This window comes from Stegostoma tigrinum, chromosome 39 (genome assembly GCF_030684315.1).
Source record: "Stegostoma tigrinum isolate sSteTig4 chromosome 39, sSteTig4.hap1, whole genome shotgun sequence".
NCBI classification, from domain to species: domain Eukaryota; kingdom Metazoa; phylum Chordata; class Chondrichthyes; order Orectolobiformes; family Stegostomatidae; genus Stegostoma; species Stegostoma tigrinum.
The window spans coordinates 22,225,958-22,244,121 of NC_081392.1; the positions used below are offsets into that span (position 1 = coordinate 22,225,958).

General features: G+C 42.4%; 1 protein-coding gene across 1 annotated transcript; it reads left to right on the top strand.

The window, feature by feature from the left end:
• Positions 1-629: 629 nt before the first annotated feature.
• Positions 630-17,603, top strand: LOC132206623 (probable G-protein coupled receptor 139). Its single transcript, XM_059641006.1, has 7 exons — positions 630-709; positions 4,164-5,028; positions 5,254-5,453; positions 5,708-5,839; positions 13,615-13,720; positions 17,062-17,112; positions 17,483-17,603. The coding sequence occupies exons 1-7, from the start codon at positions 640-642 to the stop codon at positions 17,601-17,603; spliced, it is 1,545 nt and encodes a 514-aa protein (XP_059496989.1). The 5' UTR covers positions 630-639.
• Positions 17,604-18,164: the final 561 nt, after the last annotated feature.

Sequence of the window (18,164 nt, forward strand, 5' to 3'; positions counted from 1 at the left end):
TCTTCATAACGAACATGAATTTTCCTAGCCAGACTTTTGTATCATATGTTTGTATCACAGGTTTGAATATAATGGTGGTGGTATTGCCTAGTTCAAACTCAAAACAGTCGGGAAGGGGTGGATCTCATTAGACATAATGCAACTGAACGTAACTGTATTCTGTCACTCTGGATGATTACAATTTGACTGAAAATAATTTGTGGTCTCATAAAACATTGGAGCCATGTTCCTTGTGAGATGTCTTTACACATATTGGATATTAATTTGAGCAATCATATTTGCTTTTGCCTTTAGTACCATAATTAAAATCTTGTTGATTCATATATTTGGGAAATAGGATAAACAGTCCTGAGCAGGTTAAACTGGGTGCGGCTGATTTTTTTTGTTTTCATCATCTGAAATTTCTACCATTCGATACTTCTTTTTTTGTCTTACAACTAAATCTAACACTGAAGCACTTTTACCTTTGCTAAAATAGATCACAGCCTCTGAAATAGCAGTGCTGCTGATTCGCTCATTAAGATAATTGCTGAAGAGAGAGAGATGAATAAGCTGATCATGTCCCTGGTGCCTGGCATGTGGCATATAAAAGGCAACCACTCAGCGCAATATTAAACAAGTGCAGACTTTCTGAGCGAAATGCACGGAATACCAAAGGGTTTGGCGTTTGCAATATACTATCCAATCATTGCAGCTATTGGCATTCCAGGTAAATACATTTATTTGTATTCAAGGGAATCATGATCCATATCAATGCTTCAATTTCCCAAATGTAATTTGTGATGTGAAGAGTATTCAATCTCCCAATTCATTGAACAATTTCTTCCCTACTATGACAATCTTCTATCTGTCTCTCGTTCATTTTACTGTTTCTGAATCTACTTGGTATCCTCCTGTATTATTGACTGTAACTGTTAGGCCCTACTTGTGCTCAGAACGTGATTCTTTTGCGCTGTGTTACATTCATTCTTCCTTGGGACTATTCATGGTGCAAACCTAACTACATAATATTTTTGGCCCTCTCACTCTATTGACGATTTCTTACACTCTGATATGGTGCAACTATTTCTCCATTGTATGAATTAACATTTTCTGTGCGTGCAGTATTACACTGTTCTACAGTTTGAAGGCTGTTGTCATGTTGTGTTGATGATGACTTTGTCATCTCAGGGCATTTCATATCTATTCTCGAATGAATGGTTACACTGATGGAATAATTTCCACAAATGGCGGATTATTTGGAGAATTTAATAATTACAAAACTTCCAGATGGATTTATTGAACTAATTAAATGAACTAACTGGTGAAGGAATAGCATGAAGCGTTTGGTTTTGAAATGAAACAAGTAATTGATCTGCTATCAAGAAAACAACATTTCTACTGTAACACTTTGTTACTGGTTCCCGGATTCTCCTCTTTCACATTATTTAATGCTGACTATTCAATATTGACCACTGTTTGTGCGTTATTTTTTTCCCCTTCTGCACCTGATAACTGCCAAAACATTTCTATTCCTTTGTTCAATATTTGTGAAGTCGCCTCGACATTGATAATGTCTTTGACATTTGAGGTTCAGTATACAATATTCAGCATACAAAAAAGGACCATATTTATTTTTAATGCCTACACTGATGACCGTGCTGAGGAAGAATGCTATTTTGAGGGAAACACTTCTCTATGTAAAACATCAGCCCTTCTCAATCTAGCTTGTTCCAGATGAACAAGTTAACTCTCAAAACAGCTTGTCATTGTTTTGGTACAATGACAATGTCCCTGCAAAAAGAAAAAAAATCTTTTGAAGCAGTTGCATGATCTCTTTTCAATTATACTAGTTTATGTTACTTACCATGCAAGTTATTTTGATTATTACACAGACAAGTATACATAGCCAATGCAATACTTTACCAGTTAGATTGCATCTCAAACGTCACACTTCTGGTGAAGGAACAAGTCTATAACAAGATTGCCATTCCTTTTGAGTTCAAGATCAGAGATTTCTTGCTATACCTTTGAAGAGCAGGTGTGCATTCTGGAATGGATAGAGATAGAGGAAGCTGATGTGCTGAAAATTTTGTCAAACATTAAGATTGACAAGTCACCAGGCCCGGACCAGATTTGTCCTCGGCTGCTTTGGGAAGCGAGAAATGAAATTGCTTCGCCACTTGCGAAGATCTTTGCATCTTCGCCCTCCACTGGAGTCGTACCTGAGGACTGGAGAGAGGCAAATGTAATTCCTCTCTTCTAGAAAGGAAATAGGGAAATCCCCGGCAAATACAGAGCAGTAAGTCTCACGTCTGTCATCTGCAAGGTGTTAGAAAGGATTCTGAGGGATAGGATTTATGACCATCTGGAAGAGCATGGCTTGATCAAATACAGTCAACACAGCTTTGTGAGGGGTAGGTGATGCCTCACAAACCTTATCGAGTTTTTTGACGATGTGACTAGAAAAGTTGATGAGGGTCGAGTTGTGGATGTGGTGTATATGGACTTCAGTAAGGCATTTGATAAGGTTCCGCATGGTAGGCTCATTCAGAAGGTCAGGAGGAATGGGATACAGGGGAACTGAGTTGCCTGGATACAGAATTGGCTGGCCAACAGAAGACAGCGAGTGGTAGTAGAAGGAAAATATTCTGCCTGGAAGTCAGTGGTGAGTGGGGTTCCACAGGGTTCTGTCTTTGGGCCTCTACTGTTTGTCATTTTTATTAATGACTTGGATGAGGGGATTGAAAGATGGGTCAGCAAGTTTGCAGATGGCACAAAGGTCGGAGGTGTCGTTGACAGTATAGAGGGCTGTTGTAGGCTGCAGCGGGACATTGACAGGATGCAGAGATGGGCTGAGAGGTGGCAGATGGAGTTCAACCTGGATAAATGCGAGGTGATGCATTTTGGAAGGTCGAATTTGAAAGCTTTGGCGGATCTGTTACTCATTATCTCCGGTGCAGTATTAAACAGGATTAAGGATAGGATTCTTGGCAGTGTGGAGGAACAGAGGGATCTTGGTGTGCAGATACATAGATCCCTGAAAATGGCCACCCAAGTGGACAGGGTTGTTTAGAAAGCATATGGTGTTTTGGCTTTCATTAACACGGGGATTGAGTTTAAGAGTCGTGAGATCTTGTTGCAGCTCTATAAAACTATGGTTAGACCACACTTGGAATGCTGCGTCCAGTTCTGGTCGCCCAATTATAGGAAAGATGTGAATGTTTTGGAGAGGGTTCAGAGGAGGTTTACCAGGATGCTGCCTGGACTGGAGGGCTTATCTTATGAAGAGAGGTTGACTGAGCTCGGTCTCTTTTCATCGGCGAAAAGGAGGAGGAGAGGGGACCTAATTGAGGTATACAAGATAATGAGAGGCATAGATAGAGTTGATAGCCAGAGACTATTTCCCAGGGCAGAAATGGCTAGCTCGAGGGGTCATAGTTTTAAGCTGGTTGGAGGAAAGTATAGAGCGGATGTCAGAGGCGGGTTCTTTACACAGAGAATTGTGAGAGCATGGAATGCGTTGCCAGCACACTGAATGTGAAACGTTAACTTGGCTTTCTCTCCACAGATGCTGCCGGAGCTGCTGATTTTCTTCAGTAATTTCTATTTTTGTTTCAGATTCCAACATGCACGGTTATTTGTCTTTTTCTTTTTGGGGCTGTGGGGGCTAGAACTATAATCACTGGAGTTGAGAAGCAAGAGGGGAAACTGATAGAAAACTATAAAAGCCAAACAGGCTTAGAGTGGGTAAAAGCAGGAACGATGCACCTAAAGATTGGGTTTTCCAGAACCAGGCGTCACTGTCTCGGGTTACATGGGACACCAAATAGGAAACAGATGAGGAGAAGTTCTTCATTCTGGAATGTATTTAGCTCCCTGATGACATTCTCTGACAAAGAAAGGGTAAGGTGCCAAACATTGAATATGTTGAAGAATGAAGTAGGTACAATTTGTAGAGTTAAAGAGATCAACAGATGTGCAGAGAAAGTGGGAACATGCTCCTGATTGGGATGATCAGCGTGATGATATGATGGAACAGGCTGAAGGGTTTGAATGACAATTCTTGCTCCTCATCCCCACGTTTACATGTTTTCACTGTTATCACTACCTCTTTTTCCCTTAATGCGTACAAATATATTTTCTTCCTCAAATTCTCTTCCCTCTTTCTATCTGTTTTACAGCAAACTTAGCTGTTATTGTAATACTGGTTAAGAGAAGGTGCGGACTCTCCAAATGTGTCACATTCTATCTGGTCTCCATGGCCGTGGCGGATCTGTTACTCATTATCTCCGGTGCAGTATTAAATCGGATTTCTGGGATTTTTTTTCCACTCAGTTTCCTGTCTATAACACCAATATGCAGTCTCCGCATTGCATTTATCTATGCAGCCATTGACTGCTCTGCCTGGTTAACAGTTGCTTTTACCTTTGATCGATTTGTGGCTATTTGTTGTCAGAAGCTCAAAACAAAATACTGCAACGGAAAGGCGGCTCAGCGCATCATCGGAATAATTTACACTCTCAGCTGTCTAAGGAATACATTTTTGTATTTTATTTATGAACCTTTATACATCATTAACAGTGTTCCCTGGTTCTGTGGCATAAAGGTAGCATTTTATACGTCAGTTGCTTGGGATATATTCGACTGGCTTCTTGTCATTTTTACTCCTTGTCTTCCTTTTATTCTAATATTGCTACTCAACGCACTGACCGTCAGGCACATTCTGTCAGCCAATAGAGCTCGCAGGAGACTCCAGGTACAAAGAAATGGAGAGGATCAGAACGATCCAGAGGTACAGAGGAGGGCGAAGTCCATTGTTTTACTTTTTGCTATTTCAGGCAGTTTCATGTTGTTATATTTGTTATATTTTATCACAATTGTCTATGTTCGGGTGGTTGATGTTACTTATTTCTCAGGTTCTGACTTTAGTGACACAACATTCCTTCTGGAAGAAAATGGATATATGCTTCAATTTTTGAGTTCCTGCATCAACCCGTTTATTTATGTGGGAACACAGCGTAAATTCAGGGACGAGTTAAAAAAAGGGTTAAAATGTCCACACACTGTATTTGCAAATTTAATTAAATATTTAGAAAAGTAAAATAAAAATTTAGTTACCATTACTTTCTGTTCTTCACTATTTTTATCCACCTTTGAAATGGCTCTGCTGCAACATACATAATTACTTGCATTCAGGTCTTTAGCAGTCTGGATTGAGCAATGTAAAATACCTCAATCTACACATATTTAAGTATTCTAACTTAATTTCAGTTGGTTTAAAGTTCTAGCCATTCTTCCAACCAAAGTGCGTAAGCTCACATTGTGTTCCATCAACCTCTTGTTTGCTGACTGTCCTGGTCTGTCCAAGTATTTCTGCAGCCTTGCACTTCCTCAACTTCACCTGTCTGCCAAGCTATCATTGCATCATCTGCAAACGTGGCAAAAATGCCCTCATATGCTTCGTTCAGATTGTATGTGGCACTTCCTGAGTCGCAAAGGATTGTCCACTATCGACAAGGCACAGCACTCAGGGTGCTTGACGCTATTCAGGTTAAAGTAGTGGCTTGACTGGAATCACATCAGCAAAATATTTACTCTCTGCCCCAGTGGTCGTCAGTAGGAGCACATCCCGTCCCTGTTTTGTTGTGACTTTACCCCATTATGGTCATGCAGAACTAGATGGAGCATGGTCCTGGTCTATGATGTCTCTCTGTCTCAACACAAGCTGTGGTGCTCACAGCAACTAATACGCCAGATGTCAGATCGATCTTCCTTGGAATCAACCCAAGGAAAGCACTGGATTTTGACTGTGTCCCCAGCCGAGCACTCAGATTCCATACAGGCAAACTAGTGCGAGGTATTCACCAACATCTTCAACCTTTCCCTCCGACAAATCGGTCTCCATCTGCTTCAAGAAGACCACCATTCGCCCCTTACCTTTAAGGGAGGGAGAAACATATACTCTGGAGACTGACTCCCCACCATTAACTCATTGCTCAGCCTCTCAGAAACTAAGTCCTGGAGGGAGTCAGAAAGCATTTGCCCATTGATCCCTGTTGAAATCGGTTCCTACTGTCTGGGTTGAAAATCCATTGAAAGTGCTGATAATTGGGTGAGATTTTGGAAGCTTGGACACAGGCAGGTGGAGACACACAGGCTCTGGGAGTAAGGATAAGTCCCAGCCTCTGGAATAAATATCTCTTCTGTCCTTCCCTTCAAACAGAATCACCAGGGCAGTTCTGAGGATGTTTGAGGCACCTTCGTGATCCTCATTCTCTGCGTTTAATATCAGAGGTGATGCTGGGTCGGGGAGGGATGGCAAGTACCAGTTTGTGCAAGTTTAAATCAGTAGTGGGATCCTGTTGTGCTTGGAGGGCTGGGGCTAGTGTCAGATTGTGGAAATCTTGCTTTGCTGGGGGAATAAAGTGTCAGGCTGAAAGGCAGCAAGTGGTGGGTGTTTCCTTTGCATTTGGTGCTGCTTTTTCTTTTTAATTTTAGTCAATTCTCATTTCTCAGTCTTGCCAGACTCACCTGTCCCCACTCAGAGGAGATTTGATTTGGGAGCTGAAACTCATGATGATGCAAAGACAGAGAGAATCAAATTATTGTGCCGTGAGGAATCCTCACACAACAGTTGGCGCCAGAGAGAGGGAGAGGCAGAGAGAATTATGCTAAACCATTTTTTCTCCTTGCCATTCATTTGCATACACACACTCATGGGGGACAAGAATTGTGGGTCTTAGGCAGTGTTACAAAGTTATGTAGAATGCTCATGAAATGGAAGGCATAAAACTAGAAGGTGTTTGTAACAACAAAAAGGCAGGAAAATGCATGGTTCCTTTCAGAGATAAAGCGTTTTTCTAAGCTTTGAAATTTATGCAGATAAATATGTCTGCACACAGCTGTGATTATAGACAGTCCTGAAATGGAAATATGCATCAGTTGGTGATAATTACTGGAAACCTTAGGCTTGTTTGAATGTTAGAGTAACTAGCTTGAATCAGCCAATTAATTTAAACCTAGCCCTCAGATGCTGAAGACCATTTGAATTTAAAATTGATGGTTTTGATAACCATGGACGAAAGCTATCGTAAGAAAGTTGAGTTGCCATCCAAAGTATAAAAGCAGAGGGTTTTTGAAAATTAGAGTGAGAGCCAACTATCTTCTGAAGGGAGAGAAACCTGTCTCCAGAGAGATAAGTGCTGAGAAGAGTAAAAAGGAACTGTGGATGCTGTAAATCAGGAACAAAAACAAAGTTGCTGGAAAAGCTCAGTAGGTCTGGCAGCATCTGTGAAGGAAAAAAAATTGACTTAATGTTTCAGGTCTGGTGACCCTTCCTCAGATAAGCTCTGAGCTCTTTCAAGAAATTGCTAAGCTCTGTAAAAAATCACTAAACTAGCGAGTTTTGAGAAGATTTGCAGCTCAGGATGAGGTTCTGGATGCAAGTTTGCTCGCTGAGCTGGAAGGTTAGTTTTGAGACGTTTTTTTGTCACCATTCTAGGTAACATCATCAGTGAGCATCTGGTGAAGCGCTGGTGTTATGTCCCGCTTTCTATTTATATGTTTATGTCTGAAAACGATCCTTCCAGCTCAGCGAGCAAACTTACATCCAAAATCACTAAAATCTCTAAGAGAGTACCATCTATTCAAAAAGGGTACCATGGCATTTTTAGCCAAATACTCTCTCAGAAAATTACAGAGAAAACATTCCTGGCAGCAGAATCAAAGAAGAAAGGTGTTTGTGACTCAAGATAAACAGAATAAAGGTGAGAGAGAGAGAGAGATAGAGAGAGAGAGAGAGAGAGAGAGAGAGAGAGAGAGAGAGAGAGAGAGAGAGAGAGAGAGAGAGAGAGAGAGAGAGAGAAGGTAGAGCATTTCAGAAGACGCAGTCTGTGTGAACTTTGAGATGCTAAGTTTTACTTCACTTATTTTTCACTTACGTTTATTGAAACAGCATACCAGTGGAACTTCATTCAACGAATGAATAGGAAGAAGTTGGCAGGGGTGGGGGTGAGCTTTTCTAGATGACTTGGGCTTAATTATTACAGGAGAATCTGTATGGACTGGGGCTTCTGTTTTGATTAATAATCAGAGGGATGTCTTTCTCCCCTCTCTGACAGATTGGGGACTCAATTCCAGGATCTGGTCCGTTCATGTATGGATCTGAATGGATATCAACGCATTTGGACAGGTTTAAGCAGAGTGGAGGATTTGTGCACTAGATCATTAAATAGGACACAGATAGAAAAAAAGTTAAATTTCCCTTACTTGTGCGGGGTAAAATTAAACATGAGGGAAATGGTTCTTAACATTGATAAAGAGTTTCTGGGGTTTTAAGATGTTTCCCAATTTTTCCAAGGGAGTTTAGAAAGACAAAGGGAGGATATATGGTTAGAATTAGCATACAGGCTAAGGTTGGGTTTAACTCAGAATTAAAAGAACGTTGAAATTGTAAAGGAGCTGGTCAAACATTTAGGTATATCAGAGAAACAGGAAAGTGCAGGAAAGCTGGAAAAATTAATTGCAAACCACACAACTGGAGTTAGACAATGAAAGGGCATTGAAACAGTTTAAATTATATTTACAAGCAGAAGAAAAACAGAAAGAGAGAGAAGAGAGGGAAAGAGATAGAGGGAAAGATGTGAGGGAAAAAGAAAAAGAGAAAAGAAAGATAAAGAATGCATGTATTGGAAAAGACCAAGCTGGAGCTAGAAGCAACAAGACTTCAAATGGCAGAATTACAAATTACAAGATAGAAGTAAGGATAAGCAAACTTATCACAGCCAACAGCCCGGTAGGGATATGTACAAACACATCCAAACATTACCGAAAATTGATCAAAAAGATGCAGAGACTTTTGGAAAAAAAATCCTTTGAGAAATAGCCTGGGAAGATTAATTGGCAAGCAGCTGGAGGAGGTTACAGAGATAAGGAGTGGTGTTGGCATTGAAGGAGGCCACATCGATAAGGGAGACTGTGTTAAGGTGTGGAGGAGGTTACAACACTAAGGAAGGGATTTGGGGCTGGAGGGGTTTGAGAGATAGGAACAGGTGTAGTTGCTGGTGGAAGTTACAACAATAGGGAGGACTCTTGTGGTTGGCGAGCTTGCAGAGATAAAGAGGTGTGTAGGAGCTAGAGAATGTTTCAGAGATAGCAGTGCATGGCTTTTGGAAGTTACACAGAACGGAAGGGATGACTTCTCTTTGCAGGGATGAGGAGGAATGTGGGGGCTGCAGGTGGTTAGGGAGACGTATAACTAAATACATACTGCAGAAGGTTACAGTGATAGGGAGGGCAGGAATAGTTGGTTTGGTTACAGTGTAAAGAACTGCTGTTGAGACTGGAGGAGGTTCCAGGGACATAGAACAATATATATGTGCTGGAGGATGTTTGAGAGTTAGGGAGGGGGATAGGATATGGAGTAAGTTACTGAGATTTGAAGGGCTGGAATAGCTGTTGGAGGTTAGAGATGAAGAGGAGTGCAGGGAATGGAGCAGCTTATAGAAATAGGCAAAGCCATATGGGTTTAAGGAGGATACAAAGGTAGGGTGAAGTGAAATCTTGAGGAGTTTACAGGGATAATAGTATTGTATCCCTACAGTAGCCCAACAAATGCACACCGACAAATTTCACCTACACCATCCCTGCAATTCTCGTAGCCAGCCCATCTAATCTGCACATCTTTGGACTGTGGGAGGAACTGGAGCACCCAGTGGAATCTCACACAAAAGGGAGGATTTTCAAACTCCACACAGTCCACAGAATGTGCAAACTCCACAGTCATCTGAGGCTGGAATTGAGCAAAGGTCCTGGGTACTATGAGGCAGCAGTGTTCATCACTGAGCCACCATGCCACTCGATATGAGAAAGGTTTTAGTGGTGAGAGGAGCTTACAAGGATCAGAGTGCATGTACATGCTTGAGCAGGTTACAAAGATATGTAGGAGTGTAGGTGCTGAAGAATGTTATAAGGAAAGGGAGCAAGTGTAGATGCTGGAGAAGGTGATAGAGATGTAACTAGGAAGTTACTGGACCTGTGGGAAGCTACAGAGATGTACAGGTGTGTAGGTGCTGGAGAAAATGATAGAAATAGGGAGAGGTGAAAGTGCTGGAGGAGATATGAAGTGGAGTAGATGCTGGTCGTGGTTAATGAGAGGGGAATGGGTCTAGGAAGAAGGCGATGACAGAATTGGGAGCAGTGTAGCTGATGGAGTGATGAATGAGGTTACAGGGATAAGGAGGAATGAAATCTGGAGATGGTGAGAGATTTTATGTGCGTGAGGAAGTTACCAAAATTGGAATGTGGGGATACAGATGCTCCAGAGGTAACGAGGCCAGTGAATCCGAGAAAAAGTTAGTTTTTTTTTTCCCATTTAGTCACAGGATGCGGGAGATGTGCAGCAGCTGGAGGTTAGAGATATGGGGAGGTTGAAGGAGGTTAGACAGACAGGGAGAGTGAATGGGGCCAGTGGAGGTTACAGAGATAGGGAAGGCGAGTGGGACAGGAGGAGCTGAAAGAGATAGGGAGGGTGGTTGGAGCTGAGAAGTGAGGGAGATAGGGAGAGTGAGTGGAGCTGGAGGAGCTTAGAGAGATAATGAGGGTGAATGGGGCTGGAGGATGGGAAAGAGACAGGAAGGGTGAATCGGACTGGGAAGTTAGAAAGATAGGGAGAGTGAGTGGGGATGGAAGAGGTTAGGGAAACACATAGCGTGAAGGGGACTGGCGGAGGTTCGACAGATAAGGAGTCTGATTGTGGCTGGTGGAGGTCAGAGTGATGGGGAGAGTGAATGGGACTGGAGAGGGTCAGAGGGACAGTGACGAGTGTAGATGAATAGGGATGTAGTAGCTGGAAGTGATGGCATGGAAAATTAGAGGTACAGCTAGGAAGTTTCAAAACACAGAATTACGTATTGACTTAATGGAGAACAAATTGTAGAAAATAGCCCTGGAGACACTGCAAAGTCATTCTTACTAATGTCTGGGGACCAGTGCCAAACTTGGGAGAGCCATCTTGCAGACCAGCCAAGCAACAATGTGACATAACAAAGCCTCATGGAGTCAGATCAGACGTTGACACAGAAACGTCTGGCTGATTCCCATCCCTGAATTGGTGGACCAGTATTCCCCCACATTGAACAACATTTGGAGGGAGTACTGAGAGAGTGGGAAACATGGCGAATGTATGCTTAGCGGTCCATTTCAAAGAAAGGGCTCAGCAGCAGCATTTTTAAACGAGATGTTTGGGTCCAAAAGGACATAGTTGCTGGACTGTGGCAGCAGCGGGTGGGGACGAACTGACTAAGAGAGAGAAACATACTTGACCTCATCTTCTCCAATCTGCCAGCTGCAGATATATGGATCCATGGCTATATCGGTAACAGTGTCTGCCGCACACAGCATTGCTGGAGACGAAGTCCCACTTTTCCATTGGGAGGACCCTCAAACACGTGTGTGACACTAACACTGTGCTAAATGGAACAGAGTTCAAATAGATCTGGCAACTCTAATCTGGTCTGTATGCAGTGGCATGGGTCGCCAAAAACAGCAGAATTTTACTCCAGGTCAATTTTTAACACCATTGTCCACATGTTGACAATTTTATTGAGACCATCAATAGACAATAGGTGCAGGAGTAGGCTATTCGGCCCTTCGAGTCAGCACCACCATTCATTATGATCATGGCTAATCATCCACAATCAGTATCCTGTTCCTGCCTTATCCCCATAACCCTTGATTCCGTTATCTTTAGGAGCTCTATCCATCTCATTTTTGTAAGTATCCAGAGAGTAGGCCTCCACTGCCTTCTGGGGCAGAGCATTCCATATATCCACCACTCTCTGGGTGAAGAGGTTTTTCCTCAACTCTGTTCTAAATGGCCTACCCCTTATTTTTAAACTGTGTCCTCTGGTTCTGGACTCACCCATCAACGGAAACATGCTTCCTGCCTCCAGAGTGCCCAAATCATTTCATTATCTTATACATCTCAATCAGATCCCCTCTCATCCTCCTAAAATCAAGTGTATACAAGCTCAGTCGCTCAAATCTTTCAATATATGATAGTCCCGCCATTCTGAGAATTGACCTTGTGAACCTACGCTGCACTCCCTCAATAGCCAGAATGTCCTTCCTCAAATTTGGAGACCAAAACAGCACACAATACTCCAGGTGCGGTCTCACCAGGGCCCTGTACAGCTGCAGAAGGACTTCTTTGCTCCGACACTCAATTCCTCTTGTTATGAACGCAAGCATACCATTGGCTTTCTTCACTGCCTGCTGTACCTGCATGCTTGCTTTCATTGACTGATGTACAAGAACACCCAGATCTCGTTGGACTTACACTTTACCTAACTTGACTCCATTTAGATTGTAATCTGCCTTACTGTTCTTGCCACCAAAGTAGATAACCACACATTTACCCACATTAAACTGCATCTGCCATGCATCCGTCCACTCACCTAGCCTGTCCAAGTCACCCTGTATTCTCATAATATCTTCCTCACATTGTACCCTGCCACCCAGCTTTGTGTCATCACCAAATTTACTAATATTACTTTTAATGCCTTCATTTATATCATTAATGTATATTGTAAACAGCTGCAGTCCCAGCACCGAACCTTGTGGAACCCCATTGTTCACTGCCTGCCATTTCATAAGGGATCCATTTATCACTGCTCTTTGCTTCCTGTTAGCCAGCCAATTTTCAATCCAAGCCAGTATTTTGACCCCAATACCATGTGCCGTAGTTTTGCTCACTAGTCTCCTATGTGGAATTTTATCAAAGGCTTTCTGAAAGCCCAGGTATACTACATCCACTGGCTCTCCCTTGTCCATCTTCATAGTTACATCCTCCTAAAATTCCAGAATATTAGTCAAACACGATTTCCGCTTCATAAATCCATGCCGACTCTGACCTATCCTGTTACTGCTATCCAAATGATACATAATTTCATCTTTTATAAATGACTCCAGCATCTTTCCCAACACTGACGTCAGGCGAACCCATCTATAATTCCCTGTTTTCTCTCTCCCTCCTTTCTTGAAAAGTGGTACAACATTAGCCACCCTCCAATCCGCAGGAACTGATCCTGAATTTATAGAACGTTGGAAAATAATTCCCAATGCGTCCACGATTTCTAGAGCCACCTCCTTAAGTATCCTGGGATGCAGACCGTCAGCTCCCGGGGACTTCTCAGCCTTCAGACCTAACAATCTATCCAACACCATTTCCTGCCTCATATAAATTCCCTTCAGTTCGTCCATTACCCTTGGTCCTTCAACCACTTTTACATCTGGGTGATTGCTTGTGTCGTCCCTAGTGAAGACAGGTCCAAAGTACCTATTCAACTCTTCTGCCATTTCCTTGTTCCCCATAATAAATTCAATCCTTTCTGTCTTCAAGGTCCCAATTTTAGTCTTAGCCTTTTTTTTTCTTTTCACATAACTTAAAAAGCTTTTACTATCCTCCTTTATATTTTTGACCAGTTTGCCTTCGTACCTCATCTTTTTTTCCTCCATGTATTGCCTTTTTAGTTATCTTTAGTTATCCTCTGTTGCTCTTTAAAACTTACCCAGTGCTCCAGCTTTCCACTCATCTTTGCTATGTTATAATTTTTCTTTTTTGTCTTTATACAGCCATTAACATCCCTCGTCAGCCACAGCCACCCCTGCCACCCCTTAGGATCTTTCTTCCTCTTTGGAATGAACTGATTCTGCGTTATATCCAGAAAGACCTGCCATTGTTGTTCCACTGCCATCCCTGATAGGATATTGAACCATTGAATTTTGGCCAGCTCCTCCCTCATAGCTCCATAGTTCCCTTTGTTCAACTGCAATACTGTCACTTCTGATTCTCCCTTCTCCCTCTCAAGCTGGGGATAAACACTTGATCAATGAACAACACAGGAGAGTGCGCCAAAAGCAGCAGCAGGTCAATCCAAAATTGAGCTGAAGTCAACTTAATAGTAAAATAGCATAAGCATCAAATGGTGGACAGATCTGAGCAAGATCATAACTAATGAATCAGACTAAACCTCTGAAATCCTGTCATATCCAGTCGTAAATGGTGTTGGAGAATCAAAGAACTCACTGGAGGAGGCAGCTCCAAAATGATGCAAGAGCCCAGCGCAACAAAATACGTAATACTGGAGCATTCACAACAGTGTTTAGACAGAAGTGTGGATGGGATGATCTATCTCAGCCTCCTCCAAAGACTCCCTAACATTACATGTGGCAACCTTAAACTAATGTCATTCATTTTGTGTGATCTGATCAAATAGCTGGAGGGACTGGTTACAGGCTGATCCACCAGCTAAGGGAGACGATTCAGCAGGAGGATTCCTCGTAAAAGTTTGATCTGACACCATGACATTGCTGCCATGATTATGATTACATGCAAATATTAGCACACTGTATTCGTGCAAGGGAAAAATGTATATTTTCAAAGCCTTTGGACTTAATAATAATTTGATATTGGTTGTGGTAAGAAGATTTATCAATTCAGACTTCTTTATTGTGATTTGTGCAGTGTTTCCTCATATTGTTGTCATAAAATTGAACTGAATAAATGGGTCGATGTCTGCCTTTTCGACAAGTGGTAAGTGGGTATTATCGAAGGATATCAGCTGTCAGTGATGAGACTTTGCTTGTAATAATAAGGATGCTGAGAACATTTCCATGGAAATTTCTATGTTGAGTCACACAGAATGATGTTGGATTGGGAACATGTTGTTCATCATTGTCATTGCACAGTTCTGTTTGGACACTGATATGTGGAGCTCTTATACACTGAATATGATTTTAGAGGGATTCAATGGAAGGTGGCATGTGCTAGAGGAGTCCATCACCTTTATAACACCTTCATTAAGGATCGGGCCCAAGGTGTACAATTAAAGAGGTTAGGTGGTACACCAGAAGACATCAGTCCAGATAAATTTGCGAGACACGGTTATTGGCAGGTCACGTTTTACAAATGTTGAACTGCATTTGGGCCAGCACTGATTGTGATGCTAGTCCATTGGCCCTTCTGCTCGATGCACTTCCTTGTTGTTCTGGGATGCCTCCAGCCTGTCTGTTGAGAAAGACAGTACGAATATCAGTCCAAGTCCAGTTTAGAAGTTTTCTGGACAGATCTAGGAGATGGCCAGTGTTTTGGAGGTAATGGTGTGGCCCTGTAGCACTGCAGCAGGCCCGAAAAGTCAGATTTTCTGCTCCCAACACTGTTGCTTGGCCTGCTGTGTTCATCCAGCTCTACACCTTGTTATCTTGCATTTATTTCTCAAGGACGAATCAAGAAACAGTCAGACATGGACTGTAGATCAAGATCATGTCCCAGGCAACATCACCATCCTCTCTGCTTGTTCCTGTCACTCTGATCAGACACAGCCAGGGAGAGGGGGCAGCTTCATGGTATATTGTCACTATAGTGTTCGGTATTGATGCTGGATCTTGCTGCTGCTAAACTGTTCTGCAGCAGGTTATGAGGGGATCAATAAATGGGAAACATATAATGAACTGCGTCACCACCAGTTTGGCTGCTGCAGATGCACCTCTCCATTTCAAGCATCAGTAAGAGTGACCACAATACAGTTCTTGTGCAATCTTCACATTTTCTACCCCTCCACCATGTTTTGTAGTAACCTATGTGTTGAACGGGAAATAATTCAAACAGATCTTACAACTTATGACGAAGCATCCATGAGGAGCAGTGACCATCAGCAGTAACAACATCATACTCTGCATGACTCATACAATCTGCAACCTCACAACACAGCACATATCCCACTTTACAAATGGGAAGTGACAAATCCACCCTGGTTCAATGAACAGTGCAGAAGGACATGCCAGGAGCAGCAGCAGCCAGACCTAGACATGAGGTGACAACCTGGAAGAAGCGCTTATTGTCGTCAGCTGCCGAGCAGAATGACTTGTAATGCCAAACAGCATAAGCAGCAAGTGATGGACAGTGCTGAGTGAACTCACAACTAATGGATCAGATCTAAACTCTGCAGACCCGCGCATTTCATTGTAAGAGATAGTGGACAATGAAATGAACCATTGAAGGTGGTGGCTGATCTCCAACAAATGAATCCTCAGTTATGGGGGAGGCAGCACATCAGGGCAAAAAAAAAGAGCTGAACCATTTGTAACTTTCTTAAGCCAGGAGTGCCAGGCAGATATTACATTTTGGACTCCTGCAGTGATCCCCAGTATCTGAGACGACAATTTTCAGACAAATTGATTCACTCCACACTATATCAAGAAATGGTTGGAGACACTAAAAACTGCAATGGCCATGGGTCCTGGTAATATCTGACTCTAGAAATTGTCCCATCCTTCGCCAAGCTGTTCCAGTGCAGCAAGATCACTGACATCTACCAACAATGAGGTTAATTGACCAAACAAGTCCTGTACACAAAATCAGGGCAATTTCATTGCAGCCAGTCACTGATATCACGGTGCATAGCCTATTATGTGAATCTGAAAAAAATGTCAGCGATAACGTGCTCAATCAGCAATAACCTACTCAGTGAGGCTCAGTCAGTGTTTCGTTAGGGTCACTCAGTTCCTGATCTCATTCCGAGCTTGGTTCAAAACTGCTGAACTCCAGAGGGAAGTGCGAGTAATTATTCTTAATACCAAAGCATGATTTGACAGACTGTGACAATAGAAGCCCAATTAAAATTAGTGTTAATCAGAATCTGGATAAAACTTCCTTGTTGCTCGGCCTAAATTCTTTGCAAAAATAAAACGGTTGCTGTGAGTATCAGTCATTTAAAATCCAAGACATCACTGCAGCTATTCCTCGGGAGAGATAGTGTCTGAGTCTCAAGCATCTTCAGTTGCATCAATGACCTTTCTTCCCTCATGAGGACAGACATGGGGATGTTCACTGATTTTGTGTCCCCAAACTTTGAAACACTCCAGGTTCATGTGTAACAAAACCTTGAACATATTCAGGCTTGGTCCAACAAGTGAGAAATAACAGTGGGGCTACACAAAAACCAGGCAAATAAAATAACCAATAATCAAACAACTCCCTTAATAATCAAAGAAATTACTGTCACTATTTTTATCTGACAGGATGTTTATCATCATCCTGGGGGATTTACCAGTGGCCGGCAACTGCATTGGGTGAGTCATATAAATAAATGTGACTTCAAAAGCAAGTCTGGGGCAAGGAATCCAACAGGGTATAACTCACCTCCTGACTCCAGTCTTACAGATAGTGGGCAGGCTTTGGGAAGTCACAAGTGTGTTGGAATATTCTCCAGAAATAACCCAAAAATAGAAAAAAACGCCCATTTGATTATTATCACATTAACAAATGTTCATCCCCTCCCCAGTTCTGCTTCAGAGCAGCAATATATAGCATCTAAAATGTACACTGCAGAAATTCACCGAGGCTTATGACAGAACACCTTCCAAACCCATCTAGATGCACAAAGGCAGCAGGTACAAACAAAAAAGCACAGCCTTTGAGCTCTTTCCTTCATACAGCCAGATGTGATGTGCAATCACGAGTCAACTACAATTCTCAAGCTCCTCAGATCACCGATCAGTCCAGATCCAAATACAACAAGACGTGGACAGCAGCCAGGATTGGGCTGACAAGTGACAAGTAACATTTGTACTAAGAAAGTGCCACCAATATCCATCTTCAATGAGACAGACTCTGACCCAGCAGCATTCAATAACACTGCCATCACTAAATCACCCACTAACAACATCTTGGGTTTTATCATTGACTGGAAATGGAGCTGAACTAACCAAATAAATGCCATGGTTTCATGAGCAGATCAAAGACAAGGGTCATGCAGTAAGTAGGTTACCTGCCAATTCTGTAAGTCCTGTCCTTGACCTACAAGTCAGGAGTGTGATGGAACACTCTCCACAGGCTTGGATGAGTGCATCCCCAGCAACACTCAAGAAGATTCAGAGATAGTAGGAGCTGCAAATGCTGGAGAATCAGAGATAACAAGGTGCCGAGCTAAATGAACACGACAGCACAAGCAGCATCTTAGGAGCAGGAAAGCTGACATTTCAGGCCGAGACCATTCATCAGAAATGGAGGAGGGGAAGGGGGATTCTGAAATAATTAGCTGCAGCCAATTCCAGAGATAGGCTGGGATTCACATTCTGCAGGTTACAGAGTACAGGATGGTTTTTGCAATTGGATGAAGTTA

Bases quoted from the DNA above. Each gene is read 5' to 3' on its own strand.
- LOC132206623 (XM_059641006.1), top strand. From the start codon at position 640: ATGCACGGAATACCAAAGGGTTTGGCGTTTGCAATATACTATCCAATC. The intron at 710-4,163 runs GTAAATACATTT...TCTGTTTTACAG, and splicing joins TGCAGCTATTGGCATTCCAG to CAAACTTAGCTGTTATTGTA. The intron at 5,840-13,614 runs GTATTCACCAAC...GTCTTTATACAG, and splicing joins TACAGGCAAACTAGTGCGAG to CCATTAACATCCCTCGTCAG.